General features: G+C 44.0%; 1 protein-coding gene across 2 annotated transcripts in view; it reads left to right on the top strand.

The window, feature by feature from the left end:
* The window catches only part of RIMKLA (ribosomal modification protein rimK like family member A), a 72303-nt gene extending 54963 nt beyond the window's left edge, over nucleotides 1-17340 (top strand). For both annotated transcript variants that reach the window (XM_001367017.3, XM_016422542.2), the window contains exons 4-5: nucleotides 1405-1608; nucleotides 8346-17340. In XM_001367017.3, the coding sequence (XP_001367054.1) occupies nucleotides 1405-1608; nucleotides 8346-8836 (695 nt within the window). In that variant the 3' untranslated portion in view covers nucleotides 8837-17340. The remainder of the gene's footprint in view (nucleotides 1-1404; nucleotides 1609-8345) is intronic.
* Nucleotides 17341-18088: the final 748 nt, after the last annotated feature.

Raw genomic sequence — 18088 nt, forward strand, 5'->3', positions numbered from 1 at the left:
TCAGGGATGGGTTATGTTTGGCCCCAAGGACTCCCTCAACTGTTAATGTGTGAAGGCGTAATAGTCTGCCCTGTAGTATGACCAAGAAACTATGGGTTTCAAGACTGTGAATTGCCAAAACTGTAAAGATAATTTTAGTGTCTTGATTTTTATATTAAATAAGTGGTCACCATGGGAAAAATTCCCAAATATGAAAAATACCCAAGTCAGATGGGTTTTATGGAGATTTTAATTACTATGAATGAAGGGATTAAGGGAAGGGAGAGAGACAGAGTAAGAGGAAATAGTAAGAAAAGGCTAGGGCTTAGGCCAAATGGCCTAGACCTTTCTCTTTAAGAGAGAAAACTAAATCAGTCTTTAATCACTTACCACAAGATTTTGTTCCAAGCAAGCTCTAGTGTTCAGAGAGACCCTCCAATTCAGCTTCCAAACTCAACTAAGTTCAGAGGCCCAGCTACTCCCACTAGTCCGAGCTCCAACTAGTACTAAGTTGAGCGAGCCAGCTCCTTTTAAAGAGAAATTTCTCTTATTTCACCTCCCCTAAATTTTCACATCTACCAATCACATCTTCTTTTGTTCTCACCTTCTCAGGGTAGACTAAAACTTCACACCTCTTTTGTTAAGCTTGCCTTTTGTAAATTGCTTGACCGTTTAGTGATTAATTTAACCTTTATAGGTACTTAACACCCTTTTATATTAGATCTAAAAATAGACCCAGCTTAAGGTTTTGGCCTCACTATAAGTATGGGTTGGGGACTTTTTCTCATTGTTCCATCAGGAGTTTTACAACTTTATCTTCCCCTAAAGTATGCCTAAGTATGGGTGGAGTAATGTTAAATTCCCAATACATTCCTGACCAAGTACCTTCATTGTTTAAAATGGGGAATAGCCTTAACCAAATGTTCCAAGGTAGAGTCTGAGAAATTTTAAGATTCACAGTAAGAAAGAGTCCCTGTGAAGTGGGGCAGGAGATAAAGTGCTCTGCTTGGAGGAAGTCTGGAATTCAGATCCTGCCTTGGACACTTCCTGTGTGACCCTGGGCAAGCCACTCAGCCTCAGTTTCCTTATCTGTGAATGGGGATAATAGCTCCTCCCTCACAGGATTTGCAGGGAGGAAAAGCCCTTTGCAAATCAAAGCCTTGTAGGAGCTATTATCATTATTAAGTCAATATTGAAATTAGTGGAAGAATTACACTTTTATGAAAATCAGAGGAAAGCCCAGGAAGGCAAGGTATGCTCAGACGAGTGCCAGGCAGACTGAGGACAAAGCTAGGTAAAGTTCAGGGAAACTTAAATGAGAGAGACATGGGTTCAAGTGAAGTAACATTGAGGAAACTTAGGTGGGCAGAGACCAGGAATAATGGCCTTCACGGTTTTTATTCTGTGTCTTTATTCTTCTTGTAGGAAAAGCCGTTTTCCTCGCCAGAGATAAACATCATTTATCAGACATCTGCCACCTGGTCCGTCACGATGTTCCCTACCTGTTCCAGAAATATGTGAAGGAATCTCACGGCAAGGATATCCGTGTGGTGGTGGTGGGCGGCCACGTCATTGGCTCCATGCTCCGCTGCTCCACCGACGGGCGGATGCAGAGTAACTGCTCCTTAGGTATGGCGACTGGGGCTTGGCCCCGGGGACTCGGGGTGGGGGTGGGGAGCAGCTCAGGGCTTGGGCCTGGGTTGGGCCTGGGGAGAGACTCCCTCTCAGTAGGAGGACAGCGTGCTGAAATATCCGGATAAGGGGGTGGGGAACACCAGCGTGCCAGCAGTGGCCAAGGCCCTGAGAACAGTAGCAGCCCCCTTGGATCTGGTCGAGCGCCAGGCCATCACCGACCAATACGCGGGGGAGGTGAATGCCACATGGGGGGGGGGGGGGGGTCAGAGTCCCAGCAGCAGCCACAGCAGTGATAATATTAGCTGACATCTGGAGGGAAGCTTTGAGGCTTACACACAGACATGTGAGCCTCCTGTCGCCCTTTGAGATGGGCCCTGCACCATTTTACACATGAGGAAACAGAAGATCAAGGCAGTTAAGGGAATTGCCCCAGTCATAGAGAATAAATGTTAGGAGGGGGATTTGAACCCTAACTCCCAAGTCAGCACCAGGTCCTCCATATCCCAGAGTGTCCCCAGTCAGAAGACTGATTCTTGGCTCCAGAGTTTCCTAGTTGTGGGACTTGGTGGGCCGACCTCTCCCGGCCTTACTTTTCTCATCTGTAAATGGGGATAATCATATTTGTAGTATCTGTGTTGCCAGGTTGTTCTGTGGAAAGTGCCTTGTAAGATTTAAGGTACCTGTGCAAGTAAACTTTTGTAACTTTTCTTTTCTTAGATTTCAGTGGCTTAGTTTCCTTGTCTCACACGGTTTGGGGAAATTCTTGGATAAAGCAAGCTTTCAGTTTGCATTTTTGGATTTGTTCTCTTACCCTTTGGTAGCAGGTAGTAATCATAACAATGGAAACAATAATAATAATGATCCCTAACACTGATTCAGTGTCGGGCACTGTACTTAGCACTCCTTGATTCTTACAACAACCCTGAGAGGGTAGTACTACTATTATCCCCATTTTACAGATGTGGAAACAGAGGCAAGCAGTAATTTTTTTTTCTTTAGCTAGAGTCACACAGCTATTAGATATCTGAGTTGGATTTGAATTCAGGTCTTCCTGACTTGAGGCCAGGCAGTATTTAACTGAATAATGAATAAAATAATAGTGTTTATACAGTGCTTTAAGGTTTGCCTCGTGCTTTACAAATACTATCTCATTTGATCCTCACAACAACCCTGGAAGGGAGGTGCTTTTTACCCCCCATATTACAAATGAGGAAACTAAAACAGAGATTCTGACTTGCCCAGGGTTACAGTTAATAAAGGGACTAGGGTAGAATTTGAACTCAGGGCCTCCTGACTTCAGGCCCAGTACTGTATCCACTGGGCCACTGAACTGCCAGGTACACTTCTCTGTTTATTGACGGTAGAATGCAAATTAAGTAAGTTCCTTGAAGACAAGGACAGTATTGTTTTGTTTTTTAGTTTTAAAAGATTTTATTGATAGCTTTTATTTTTACATCTTTTTTTTTTTAAACCTTACCTTCTATCTTATGTATTGGTATTGCTCAGAAGAGCAGCAAGGACCAGGTGATGGAGGTTAAATGACTTGCTCAGGGTTACCCTGCCAGGAAGTATCTGAGATCACATTTGAACCCAGGACCTCTCCTCTCTGGGCTTGGCTCTCTATCCACTGAGCCACCCAGCTGCCCCCTAAAATATACTCTTAAGAATGCAATTAGCAGACTTCAGAGTTAAAAAATCCAATCCCTCCCCTGGGAATACCCAAGTCATGAGTCATGGGAGAGAACTGGAATAAGTGGGTGAAGGTTAGCCTGAGCCGCAGGGAGCTCAGGCTTTTGGCTGCACTCTGGGTGTGTCAGTGATCCCATAAGTAAACAGGGGACCAGCGATAACATTCCTATAGGCCCTGGTAGGTCTCCGGGAATGGGAGACAAGAAAGCCAGAAAATCTGTTTCAGGCTGGCTGAGAAAGCTGACCTGGAGTTGGGGATCTGGAGGAAAGACATCAAGGCCTCGGGCCACCCAGGAGACCAGACAGAAGGGGTAGCCTAAGACAGCTGTCTAAGCATTTAGGAAGCATCTCCCTTGTGCCCTGCGCCGAGCTAAGCGATGGGGATCCACTGAAAGGGAAAGGATGGCCTGTGCCCTCTAGGAGCTCCTGCTCTAGTGGGGTAAGAAAGACACTGAGAGAAGCTGAAGGGAAGGGGGGTGCCCAAGTGTAGGGACATGATGAACATTGACAGCCAGCTGGGAATGACGAGGTGTTGGCCTGGGCCTCCTCCTCCTCCTCCAAAGGAGCATCTGCTCTGTTAGCCTTCCAGGGAGAGGCCCGAGGGGCAGGAGGTCCTGAGGAAATGCTAGCGGCAGATGCTGTCTTACCGGAAGATGATTTCTGGAGACAGTGGGGATATCTAGGAGAACAGCCACGTGGGAAGGACGCTGGTCATCAAAGAGCTGGTGGAGCTGCTTCAGCCAGACGTCACAGGACAGAGAGCAGTGGGCCAGGGACTTGCGTCGGTGAGATGTCTAGGTCAGAGACAGGGCCAGCAGGCACAGGGACAGGTGAATGGAAGACGGCCTTCCTCATCTGTGGGGGCCCGGATCCAGAGCAGGACCTTCAGAGAGGCTGTAGAATGGAAGGAGGAACCTTTAGGGTGTCTGAGCAAATAAAGGAATTGGGAATGGCCCCTGGAAAGAACTGAGAATGTTCATGTCTCCCCTTTTCAGTCTGCCTCAGATCAAAAGCTTGAGAATCTTTGTTATCCCCCCCCAAGAACAACTCAGAAGCATTTCCTTGGCAGAGGGCATCCTTAGTTGTGCCTGAATCCATACTGTTGCAGACTGCCTTTTTTGTGTATTTATTGTCCCTCTAGGCTTTCCTCTCTGAGTCCGACCCTGAGGCAAATGACATCTAGAGTGAATACAGAAAAGTGTTATTTAGAGCAAAAGATGGAGCAGAGGGAGATGGGAGGCCGATGGCAGTGGGATGGGAGGGAACCCCAAACCAGTGGATGCCTAGGGGCCACCTGAGTAAGAGAAGGGAGCAATTTCTTATAGTATGGTTGTCTTGATGCAGTCATCTAGATTGCCTCTATTGGTCAAAGTGGGGTTACTTGGGTTCAATTCAATGGATGACTCTGAGGTTTGTGGCTTTAGGAGTGGGAAGTTCCGAGGCCTAGTGGTCAGTGATTTGTCTAGGCCTGACAGGAAAATCCTGATATCCTGACAGGTTTTACTAGGGCTTTCGAGGTGGGCCTTTGGTCCCATGGTCTATCATTTCCATCTTTTGATTTATATAAAAAGAAAAAAATGGGGGTGGAAGATGGTGGGAGGTGGATTTTGGAGAGGCTCCATGAGTTGGGGGTGGGGCAGGGATTGTGGGCAAAGTTCTTGCTTGTGGATTTCCCAGGGGATGGAGTCCAGATTCCTGGTGACTGACGGGGTCTGCATTGGCTGTGCCCAGTCCATCTTAATAGTCTAGGGAAATCAGGGAGTCTGGGAGGGAGCAGGACAGAATAATGGGGAGAAGAATTTAGAAGAGGCAAGGGCAGAGCTGGAGGTAGATATTGGTCTCTTCCCACCCTCTGGTCATCCCCCCATTAATCCATACACTGATACACAAAGTAGGGTGCCAAATAAGTAATACCGACCTTAAGCGCTTCAGGAGTTTACAGGAAAGATTAGCGTGGGCTGGCTCAGTCAACGAAAATGTTACAGCAGAGATTTGTAAGGGCCTGTCACCCAAGAGGCCCAGCATCCATGCTGGCACATCAGCCCCAGCCTCTGCACTGAAAAAGACTGATCTTGGCACTCCCTGCAGGCTGGCTTCCTTAGTCTTGTATGGTCTTCCTGCAGGGCTCAGGCCTTCTGTAGAGTTAGAATCCTATAAGATCTTTGGTCTTGCATCTTCTTCTTGCATTTTGTAAATGCCTTTCTACAGTAGACACTGTAGTACAAACTCAGGCTTGCTTTTTAGCTTCTCCTCACCATTCTCTCACTGGGGAAGAAAGAGATTTTCCATCCCATGCAGTGGGAACTGGGAGTGGGGACGGAATACTGATCCTGCCACTTCTTATTCCTGCCTTTGGCACTTCTAGAAAAGCATAGGCATAACTCCAAGGAGGGAACTAACAGCATTTTGTCCTAGAACCTCCGTCCTCATCTTAGCCACGTAGTCCACGTATAACTGAACGAGCATCTCCTCTATAACCTAACACATAAGTTGGGCCATAGCTTTTGTTTGAAGGCCTCCAGTAAGGAGGAACCTAACTGCCTCCCTGCAGGGGCAGCCTCTTTCCTTTATTCAGGAAGTTTTTTTCTTGACTTACTGCCAAAACTTGCCCCTTGCAACTTCTGCCCATTTCTCCTAGATCAGTTGTCTGGAACCAATCAAAATCAGTCCCTTTTCCACATAACCACCCTTCAGATACTTGAAGATGGAAGCCAGAGACAGGCCGGACTCGCAGGAGACACTATTCTAATTTTCTCATAGGAGACATTTATTATAATTTTAGATCCAGTGTTAACTAGTTGTAGGATGTGCCTTCGGTCTACCCATCTTTAAAATGAGAAAACTATTTTCAGGCCATAATGTTTTTAGATGAAATATTCAGAAGTGAACCATTTGGGGCTCCAAAATGGGAAATTATCATCTGCATTATGGCCATCAAAGCTCACCCTTTAGACCTGGCCACATTGGCTCTGTACTGTGCCCATAGGGAGCACCTAGACACAAATGCCTTTGTGGTATTGTTTTGCCTTTTAAATCACCAAGAAGAATTCTTGTTTTTGTTCTAGGGCCCAGACGCCACTAGGATTTTGCTCTGTTGCTTACCTTGGCACACGCCTTCAAACTAAAAACAGAAGGAGCATCTCTGGAACTGTTAGCTCAGGAAAGGACTGTTGTTCTTGAAGCAACAGCTCATGGGCCTCAGAATTGGAATATTTTAAAATTATTGGAGCAGCTGGGTGACACAATGAATGGATCAAGAGCCAGGCCTGGAGATTGAGAGGTCCTGGGTTCAAATATGATATCAGATACTTCCTAGCTGTGTGACCCTGGGCAAGTCACTTAATCCCAGTTGCCTAGCCCTTACCACTTCTGCCTTGGAATAGATACATCACATTGATTCTAAGACAGAAGGTAAGAGCTTTAAAAAAAACCAACATTATTTGTGGGGCTAATCCTCTGCAGAAGACCTACTCTGAGGCTGAACACTGAGTTCTTGAGAGCTTTGCCAGCTAAGTGTAATCCTGCCATGTTGGAGAATAACAACAATAGTAATAGTAATAATAATGTTAGCTAGCATTTATAGATCACTTAAAGATTTATAAACCATTTTATAAATATCTCATTTTATACTTCCCACAGCCCTGGATATAGCTAATATTATTATCCCCTTTTTGTAGAAAAAAGAAACTGAGGTAGATTTGCCCAGGGTCGCCCAGCTAATAAATGTCGTCACATTTGAACTCATGACTCTAACTCCAGGTCCAGCATTTTCTCTACTGCTCCACCTGGCTGCCTCTTAAAGAGCTCCAAGCCTTAATCCCAGGGTTGCATGGTATATCTCCTTTTTATTCCCCTCCTTTTTTATTTAGAGTATTTTTACATGATTATATGATTCATGATCCCCCCTCCCCCACTCTTTCTTTCCCCCTCCCAAAGCTGACAAGCAGTTCCACTGGGTTATACATGGTATATCTCCTTTAAAAAAAAAAAATATATATATATATATATCTTGCATATATCTTATATATGTGCCTACTGTCTCTGTTCACCCCCAAGAGATTGTAAGATCAGTGAAGGCAGAGATTGTTGAGCTTTTTCTTTGTATACCAAGCATCTAACACAGCACCTGACATTCAACTGGTGTAAGATTAAGATTAATATCCAATAACTCCAAGTTTTATATTTTATAAGGTTTATTAATAATCTACTTGAAGTAGAAGGAAAATAAACTAAAAGAAATAGAAGTTCAAACCTAATTATGTAACAAAAAAGTAAACCACGTGTGTAGATTCTCCTGCCTGGCATAAAGCCAGCTTTCCTAGCCGCGATTAGGGGAAAAGAGAGAGAGGGGGGAGCTACATCAAAATATATCCTCCCTACGTTAGCACGTAACGTGAGAAGGAACACGGGAAGCTGGGATTTAGAATCCTGGGGAGCAAAATATAATTATGCACTGGTAATTAGTAAATGCATGTTCATTGACTAATTGAGGACCAACTTGGCTAAGTATAGAGGGATTCATCATGAAAAGTTGTCCACTGGGTAATCTCTCAGTGTAGAGGCATTATGGTCAGTGTCAGGAGAAGGAGCACCCAAATGGATGAAATCACCTATCTTTTGAAATATTAGGTGAAAAGTATTATGCTGGTCTTGGGGTCAGAGGGCCTGGGTTAAAATCCTGGCTCAGGTACTTCCTACCAGTATGACTTTGCATGAGTCACTTACCCTCCCTAGACCTCAGTTTCCTTATCTGTAAAATAAGAGGATTGAGTTAGATGGCCTCTAAGGTTCCTCCAGCCCTAGATCTGTGGTCCTCTGATTCTTTGAAGTAGGTAAAGCTAAAGATAAGAGATTACACTTGAACTAGCAGCAGCAAACATGCAGCTAATAGGGGTTTTGTGCCTGCCCCCTTCCTGGACCTAGGACTTTCTGCCGTGCCAGAATTTCTTCCATCTCTATCTGCCTCCATAAATAGGTCACTTCTTGTGTTTGGAATTGGCCTCCTTCAGGGTTATCATTATGTCAATGTGCTTCCCTTGCAGGCGGTGTGGGTGTCATGTGTCCACTCACTGAGCAAGGCAAACAGCTGGCCATTCAGGTGTCCAACATCTTGGGCATGGATTTCTGCGGGATTGACCTTCTCATCATGGATGATGGCTCCTTTGTGGTGTGCGAGGCAAATGCCAACGTGGGCTTTGTGGCATTCGACCAGGCGTGCAACCTAGATGTGGGGGGGATCATCGCTGACTACACCATGTCCCTGCTCCCCCGCCGGCTGACCGGGAAGATGGCCCTTCTCCCAGGAGTGTCTAGCGCTGTGGAGAAGAGCGAGCCTGAAGGACCTGCCTCTGCCCAGGCTGGCCCAGAAAGCATTTACATCACCAATGGTGGCTCTACATCCAGTGAGAGCGAACCAGAGCTGGGAGAAATCAGGGATTCTTTGGCAAACACGGCCAGGGCCCAACCCCCTTCACTGCCAGGCCCCAGCTACAATATTAACAACATGATTGCCTCTGAATTAAAACTTAAATGAATTCAGCTTTTGGATAACATTTAAACCAAATCCTGCTGCTTCCCTGATAGTTTTGAATGAATAAGATCTTGACTAATGTGTGTTCATTTGCACAGAAAATAGCAATCCCATCTGGGCACTTACTCACTTTACAGTATTCTTTCTAATGATTTAAGAAAATTGCTTGGCTTTGTGGTTTGTACAAAGACTAATCTTAAGGATGCTCACAAAGAATAACATCCCAGCCGGTGAAGTTGATCTTGGTTCCTGGGTTATGGACACTCGGCTATTAAGTGCTCGCAGCCGACTGCCAGGCATTGAATCTCTCTGCCACTGTAGTCTGCATGTTTCCATCTCTCCATCAGAGCCCAGTCATTCAGAGCTGCTTGTAGAGATATTTGAAAGCTTCCAAGAGATCAAGGCAATCGCCAGCCGAGAGCTGTGGAATCCAGATGCCATAATGAGCTCTCTTCTGTTAATGGCCATTCAATGCTCAGAGGATACCCGCTTCCAGCACCGCACTAGCGAACCCGTCCCTCCACTTCCCACTGATCAACAGCTTGGCTTCATTGTGACCTGTTTCTCTTGTCACTCAGGATTCAGTGATTGGGAAGCATCTCCATTGACACTTTCAAAGGAAGCACTTTGTAGGAAGTGGAATCTGATCTGTTCTGGGCTTTGTCTCCATTAGGGCCAAGAAACACCAGGAGCTTCTTTGTAAACAGAGCCCATCCTACAGAGTGCTTTGTTGTTTCCATCACAAAATGGAAAGATGTGCTTTAGTGATGCCCCTGGAGCCTCTCCCAATCTACTCCTCCTCCTGGCCTCTCTTCCCCAGCCACCTTTTTGTTTCAGTTGGAAATGCATTTCATTGAGCCAAGGGGCATATGCTTTCTTTTCTTCTCCTTTTAATCCTTCCCCATTTCTCTCCAGCCACTCTCTGGAATTAGGTGTGGTAGGTGAAATCATTTAGAGGGATAGCATAGTTGACATCTGGAGAATAAGCGTGGCTCCTCCATGTTGAAGGATCCATAATTTGGTGTGGTGTGGGTGGGCTGCAGGTGTTCCCATCAAGCTTGGTCCTTATGTGGGCTTGGCTCTATGGAATTATAACCAGGCAAAGCAATGGGACCCTTTGGGACATTCTGGAGACCAATATAACCCTGGAAATTAGAATGTATGTACTTGATGAAATGAGGGAGAAGCACCCTTCAGTAATCATTACACAGCCTGCTTTTATTTTGTTATTTTTGGCTGACATGAGCATACCCTAAGTGCTTTCCATTCCAATTGCTTGTGCAGTAGGTGATGCACCTCTCCCTGGGAAAGAGACATTGAGATGGATATCTGAGACTACTATTCCCATTGCAGGGAAAATCTGTCAAATAATGACACTTAAAAAGAAAGCATACCACAATTGCCACATAGAAGTGAGTGTTGTCTCCTTCAAAGTCTCACCTTAGGAAGTCTACACCTTTATTCCTACAAAGCTTCGAGAACAGAATTCACATCCAATTATAGGCACCAAAAGAAAACCAGGCGCACTGTAAAGTCACCTTTCACTATGGGGACTCACACTTTCTCCCCAGCCATAGTTTATGGTTGCTTTTGACTATTTCTAGAAATTAGAATCACCTCCCAAAGATTGGGGGATAAAAGAGTTGTATCACAAACATTGAAGTCCATTCCCGAAGATGAAAGTGTTACAGTGGAGCGGGCAGAGGGAATGGTCTGAGCAGCGACAACGTGGGGGGCCCAGATCAACAGCCTTCCTTCGGGATCACTTTGGTGAGAACAACACCTGCTCACATGTGCAGGATAGGACTGAATAAAGAAACCATTCACATTCTCTTACACCTCACACGAGCCTAACATAACGGACTATAAAATGTGTAAACAATAACGGTGCCCCCATTTTCACAACCTATTTTAAGTTTTGTCTAAAAGCATCACGACTGGAAACGGTTCCATCATTTGAGGGAGCCGAGCACCAACGCTGGTCCTGCAGTTGGAAGTGACCTAAGCCATGTGTCTGTCCTGTAGCCACGCTGTCTCTGGAGCTGCGTGGAGGGATCTCGCCAGATGCTACACCCAGGGGAGCTGAGATGGCACCCATTTAATGTGTGACCACACATCTGATTTAGTGAGGGGGAAATGATAGTGTTTCACTTTGGAATGTGCTATGGCACCTTTTTACCACTCTGGAGATTCAGACAGTGTACATGTTTGGTTCTGTCTTCACTGGAGTTGACTAAATGCTTTGTGTCTGAACATCTGCTGGAGCCAAGAGAGACCCTTGGGAAAGGTGCATTTTTCTAAAGCTCTTTCAGAAGTTCCACAGAGTGCTGGGTCTGGAGATGGGAGGTTCCAGGTTCATATGCAGTCTCCTTAGCTGTGTGACCCTGGGCAAGTCACTGAACCCTACCTGCCTAGTCCTTGCTGCTTTTCTGCTTTAGAATTTATAGTAAGACAGAAGGTAGGGGTTATTAAGAGGAGGAGGAGGAAAAGCTGTTCCCCCCACACATATATACACTTTTCTGGACACTAGAAAGACAAAGCCTTTCTTCCCAGACTCTCTCACACAAAGAAAAGATTATTCTCTGGCTAGGAGCTATGCCATCAGAGTATCCCTAGGCCAGGAGCAGTCACAGCAAGGTATCAGGGTGGGAGGATAGAATCTGCTTGCTCGTGTCCACCAGCTCTGCCTGAATCATGCTCTGGCTACTCCCTCCTCCCCCTTGGCAGCACCTAGTATGACTCAGTAGGGGAAAACCTTGGGTTTAAGAGTGGATAAACTAGCTTCAGGTTCTAGATTAGTCATTCTCTAGCTGAATGACTGTGGGCAAGTCACTTTATGCCTCAGTTTTTCCATTAGTAAAATAGGAGAAATATTCTGCCCTATCAACTTTGCAAGATGGCTCTGAGGCGTCAATTATTACTAAATGCGAAACATAATTTGAAAATTGCATTGCAAGAGGTAGAATAAGAAAGGGGGGAGAGGCATGTCTTCTGTGACTGTAGAATGGGACTCCTGACGCCCATCCCCCTTCAAGAACTTCAGGAGGAAAGAGGCCAGTAGGTATCTATTTTTGCATTCTGAGCAACAAAGAATGCAGCTTCTCAGCACCTTCAGTTCCAGTCTGGAAAGCCTACAAGCACCATCTGAGTATGACAACAGCCTTACAGCCAAATCGTGTATAAGCTGGGACATTTGATTCCCTTGTTCTTCCCATGAAGGATGTCCCCGCTGTGTAACGTACATTTCCAGCTCTATACAGTACCTCCTTTTATTTGGTAGGAGCATCTTGAGACTGATGAAAACTTGAATGCCACTAGCTGAGTCACTGTGAATATATTTTGCTATGCACTGATAAAAAAAAATTCCTTGTATCTGTATATCTGTGTATGTTAGGGCTTGCAAAGGTAGCTGGAACCCTGGTTTTTAGCTTTAGATCTTTGAGAGGCCTGATAAGCAATACAAGTGAGCCCCAAGCCACATGAGGGCTACACACTCAGACAGACCTTCTCACTCCAGCTACAAGGGAATCAATCCCACAACAAGCAGACGACTCCCTCTCCCCCAAAGTGGATTAATTTATTAAAGGCAGCATTTGAAAGAAATGTTACTAGGGAGTGTGGGTTTTTTTCCTTAAGTAAATAAAGTGGGATGCTGTGTGTCATTTTAATGGGAGAAAAAAACTACATGGGGTGGCATTTTATCATTTCAGTCAGTGAGAGAATAAGGAGGATGATTTATCCCTGGCACAATCCGTTTAGCTAAATCCACTCAGAGACAGGAAGAAGGAAAGAAAGCGTAGGACCTCACTCCTTCATTTTAAGGACTGGCTAGTTAAAGTTTTAATTTCTATTTTTAAATATGTTTACATGATTCATTTTCTTTTCCTCCCCTCCTAGAGCCAAGAAGCAGTTCCACTGGGTTGTACAAATGTTATTACTTGATACCTAACTAGTAAAAGTTTTAGCAACTTTTGAATATATCATAGATAAAACTGTTCAAATTGGGTAAGAATTAGAGTTCTTTTCAACACTAATCCATGAGTTAGGTATGAGAGGCAGAATCCCTTTCCCTTGTAAGTCCCAAAGCCTTGGATACCCATGGCTAGCTAAAAGGAACCTAGCAGAAGGTGGTCATAACCTTGATTAAATTAGTGGTCAGATCTAGCTACTGCCCATCTTTTGAGGCCAAGGCTGCTGGGAGATTACTCCTAGGATGTGTAGGTGTGCCTGGAGTGATCAGTGTTTGGCCAGCTGACTTTACTACCGTGGCACCTACTGGAGCATCCTTTGATTCTAGACGGCAAACAACTCTTTCCAGAGCCTGGTGCTGGTTTGGAATCTTCCTCTTAAAAAGGACTGATCCTGATCAGCGCTTATCTTATAATTGGCTACAGAGAGCAGAACACCAGACTAGAAATCAGAACTGAGGTCTATTCTGGCTTTCCTACTGACTTGAACATGTTGCTTCGCCCCCAGAGCCTTGGCTTTTTTGTAAAATCGATAATGGACCAAAAGATCCAGTCTAGCTCTAACATGTGATTTTCTGATCTGGTTTCATTCCCTAGTTTCCAGGCTCAGCAGTTGTTGGGTACAAATTCTTACATAGCTCCCCCTCCCTGGAAGGCGAAAGATAAAGTAGGGATTCCTTGAGTTGGACTAGATAATCTTTGAGATCCTTTCCAGCTCAGAGATTCTAGGAGTCCATGAACTCAAATACACAGAAATAGATAAGAGCAGCTTTCATTAGGCTAGTCCCATCTCCTTTCTAAGCCTTCATTTTTTCTTCTGCCATACTGGTGTTTTGACTAGGTGAGCTCTCGGATGTTCTGTGATAAAGAGCTTTTCAGTTACAAAAACACTTTTCCTTCCACTTTCTTGCTTGAGATTCATGACAACTTCGCAACACAAGTAGTTTAAGTATTATCCCCATTTTTAAAAGGAGGAAACCAACTGAGAGGTTAATTAACTTGACCAGAATTATACTGCTCTCTAATGGTTAAGGCAAGACTCAGCCCCAAGTCTTCTGATCCCAAGTTTGGAGCTACTGCTCTTTCCACCACATACTGCTACCTCTGAGCTATCAGGGTTCAGTATAACCAGGCTCTCTCCTGGCCTCAGGGCCCACAGAAAAAGGTACTGGCAGGATGGCAGAATGATAATTGGGCTTGCTTGGGTGAAAGGAGGAAAGTGAATAAAAGGGCCTTTGGAGAAATCCAGGTTGAGCCAACAGAAAAGAGGATAGATGGTAGATTTAGAAGAAACTGGTAAGTTACAAAGCATCTACTAAGTTCCCCCTTTGTTCACGGCTCAGTAGTAATAATTGGGGACACAGTGAAACAAAGCTGTTCGTATCCTCAAGGCACTTATGTTCTCTTTGACTTCTATTCCCAAAAGCTGCATAAGAGTAGAAAGGAGGTTCGCAACAACCCAATCGAGTTATTGGCACCTATTTATTTCGGAGCTTCCTGTGTTATGATTTGATTTTTGGTCAGATTTGAATGGGAAATGCCATACTCTCAAACCTTTAAAATGGGTGATAGAATAGGGGCTGGCCTTAAATCCCATTCTACAAACACATAAAATGCATACCCATATACAAGGACTCTTGACATTGTGGAAATAGAATGGTGTTTATAACACACTCTTGTCACAAGGATCATATGGTGTAATGAGAGTTAGGGAGAGGAAGTAGTTGGAGAGAAAGGGACAAGGAAACAACAGAATTGTTAGATAATAGAGAAGAAATACAATAGAGGGGGCCAAAGGAAAAAATTTAAGAGGTAGAATTACTTTCAGCTAAGAGGGTTTCTTTGAAGAAGTGGCATCTGAGTACTCAAAAGAGTAGGGGCTATGTAGCCTGGTGGATTAAAAGTCAGGCCTAGAAACAGGAGGTCCTGGGTTCAAATGTGAACCCAGACACTTCCTATCTGTGTGACCCTGAGCAAGTTAATTAACCCCCATTGCCTAGCCTTTACTGCTTTTATGTCTTGGAACCAATACATAGTATTGACTCTGAGACAGAAGGTAAGGATTTTTTTTTAAGGGAAGATTTCAATAGATTTTATCAGTAATGGCAAAATTCCTGGAATGTCCACACACACACCTCTACCTCTTCTAATTTCTAGTTTCCTTTGAGACTGAGCTCCTCTCACCTTCTACGTGAAGCTCTTCCCGATTCCTGTAGCTGTTAGTGCCATCCCTCCCCACCTACTTTTTATTCATTTGGAATATACTTGCATATTAGAAGACCACTGGGCTACATATGTACATGTTTCCCCTGTTAACATTTAAGATCCTTGAGGACAAAGACTTTCTCAGTGCATGGACATAATAGACACTTCATAAACTTGAATGAACATAAAGGATAATGAATCTGTGAAGGAGAATATCACAGGCATCAAATGTCAGAGTTGGTGGACAGTGGAAAACCACCAGACCTTTGGTAGAAGGTGGTGTGATCAGAGAGATGCAGTAGAGAACATGCCAATTTTAAAATAGTATATTACATGATACCTGCTAATGCTCCATCATACCACTACATGATGGGGTGAGGATTTCCTGAGGGATGAAAATGCTATGGGCTCCCATAGCTTGAAAAGTGATAAAATGGCAGAGGAGGTGGAAGATACGGCTGTGCTGATCCAGGAATATGTTTGTAGGAATGTTGTTGGGCTAGGAGGTGGCAATGGTAGGAGGCTATATGAGGAGTGTGGCTAGACTGAAGATGCCACTGGAGTTTCTGTGTAGCCTTGAGACTTGTTTTTAGCCTTCCTTCAGCTCCAGGGCTGGCCAGTTATGGGGGTATATGCACGGGCACACTCATGAGAGGCTCAGCTGTGTGGTCATGTAGCAGATTGCCCAGTGTTTCCTCCTTTGCTTTCTCTTTCCCAATCTGGTGTCAGTTTCCCCTGGGTATTTATGGCACAGGGAGTTGGCAGGGCTGAGGGGATTTCCCAGTGAGCAGTACAATTGTGACATCTTGTGTTCTGATGCTCACTAGAATTGAAATTGACTTGGTGGAAATAAGCATGGTTCTGATTCGCTGAGATCACAATGATAAAGAAAATTAGCTTTTGAAAATTTAACAGGGCGGTTTTTGTTCCTCAAACAAAAGCGTAGATAGATAACTGATTCCCTTCCCTCCTGATTATCCACACCATTCTAATGATGAGCCAGCATTCTTAAAACCCTACCTCTTCCCACTGCTCAGAGACCACCAGTCAGTCCATGGCCAAAGCAAGTAAACCACTCTATTGATCTGAGCTGTGTCCAATTCATACAGTAGATACGTCATTGAAAGTCTTAGTCTTTCTGTAACTAAATACTGTCTATATGAGGAGACCCAGGTCTTGGCTCTGCCATTAACTCTTACTTTAGCAAGTCACGCATACCCCTATTTCATGGGCTTTATTTTTTTTTTTTTGGTCTGTACAATTATGAGGTAGTACTAGATGGTTTCTTAGGTTCCCTTCAGCTTTGACATTCAGTGACTGTGCTTTTAAATTATTTTCTCATTTTCCTTGCTTGCCATCATCTTTTCTCTTCCTAAAATTTGTCTTATTTAAGGGATGTTACCTATTTTACCTGCTAAAGGTAATAAAAAAAATAAGGGATAAGGAAAGCTGGAAGAGCAGGACCTAGAGGCCTTGGGGAAAGCCCAAGATCCTAATTCTAGTTGGTGAACCTCACCTGTACTCGCTCTATTTGAAACCCAGGGAGAAAGGGCTGGTGGGGAAGAAGGAAGTGATAGAATATGGTAGGGAAATCTCCATTCTAACTGTTGCATGCAAACTGAGTTCTAAAGCTTCCTTATTTATAAGGCTTTCTAGTCTTCACAAGAAGGGAGAGCTGGGGCCCCTTATGATGAAGAGTCATTTATCACATTTTCCTTATTGCAAACCCAAGATATTATTCAAGATCCCTCTCTAGGCTACTGTATTACTCGAGGTAGAAAGCTATTTGACTGGAGTAACCAGCCAGTTCTGGGGCTTGTAAATTTCTAAATAACAATGACTGTACTTCCCAAGTTTAAGGTGTCCGCTGGACTGAATCTGATTAGGTACAGATGGTGATGATGCTCAGACTCTCAGGAAAGCAGCAACACAAGACCAGTTTGGCAGAGGCATGTGTTCTAAGTCCATTATGCAATTTTTATATATGCAACTTGAAGCAAGGAATAACACTGGAAACTCCCATGTGCTTCTCCTGTTTCTGAAAAAATTTGTGTTTTTCATATCTGGGAGAAATCTTGGTTTTGAGTCTCGGTTTCTGAACCTACTAAAAAAAAGCAACTTGATGTGTCCTATCTGAGGGCAATACTACAGTTGAGTTCTTAGAAAAGTTGAGATTTTGCTTTTGAGATACAACTAAGGATATGTTTTACCTGAGCACCAGAATATCTAATTTCCAAATGGCTTATGCAGCAATAACTTGGTCAACTTCCTTTAGATCAGTTACAAATGATGGCTTGTTTTTTGTTGCTTTTTATTAAAACCACTGCTATGAAACACAACTTGTTTTGTCTTTGTTGCCAAAGATGTAGCTGTCTTTCTGTTGCTATTTTTAAATGAGCCTCATAAGCCAAATCTACACTTATTATTCTCATATCAAAAAAGAAGGGGGGACTGCCAAGCAAACTCATGATGTTCAGTTGCATACCAGCTGCTCTTTGAAAAATAATCATTTTCCATTCAGAGCATGGGTGCACAGGGAATTCAAATAGCTTTCAATTATCTGAACTAATGGAGGTAGAGGAACATCATTGAAATGATATAGATGACCTGCTCAGGGTGCAGCCCCAGGGGACCATTAAAGATAGGGATAGTACAAGAGGTGTCAGTGATAATCTCTGGGTGCTATGGTGGCAAGTCCCAGAATTTCCCCCTGCCTACATGAAAGACTGGCCCAATAATGGCCCCCTTTCAATTCTATTTTGTACCAGTGACGATAGTGGAAGATGTGAGCTTTTGAATACAGTGTTTTTGACTGATGAGTGTTCTTGGCCTACATGGAAAACCTATCTAAGAAACATAAATGGGTAGGAAAAATGGACATTAGGCCAACTAAATAGTGATGGAGAGGTATCTACAGAGTTCATAACTAGTCCACAATATGGATGACTGTATATAGGCAATCATACTTATTGTAGTGGTCACAAAATGGTAGACAGAAAATGGCACTATGGATGCAAAAGAATCTTTTATCAATAAATTTGGGACTACAAAGATGAGTTGGAAATAGTCTGTGAGCTGGCCC

The sequence above is a fragment of the Monodelphis domestica genome, chromosome 4 (genome assembly GCF_027887165.1).
Source record: "Monodelphis domestica isolate mMonDom1 chromosome 4, mMonDom1.pri, whole genome shotgun sequence".
Lineage (NCBI taxonomy): Eukaryota > Metazoa > Chordata > Mammalia > Didelphimorphia > Didelphidae > Monodelphis > Monodelphis domestica.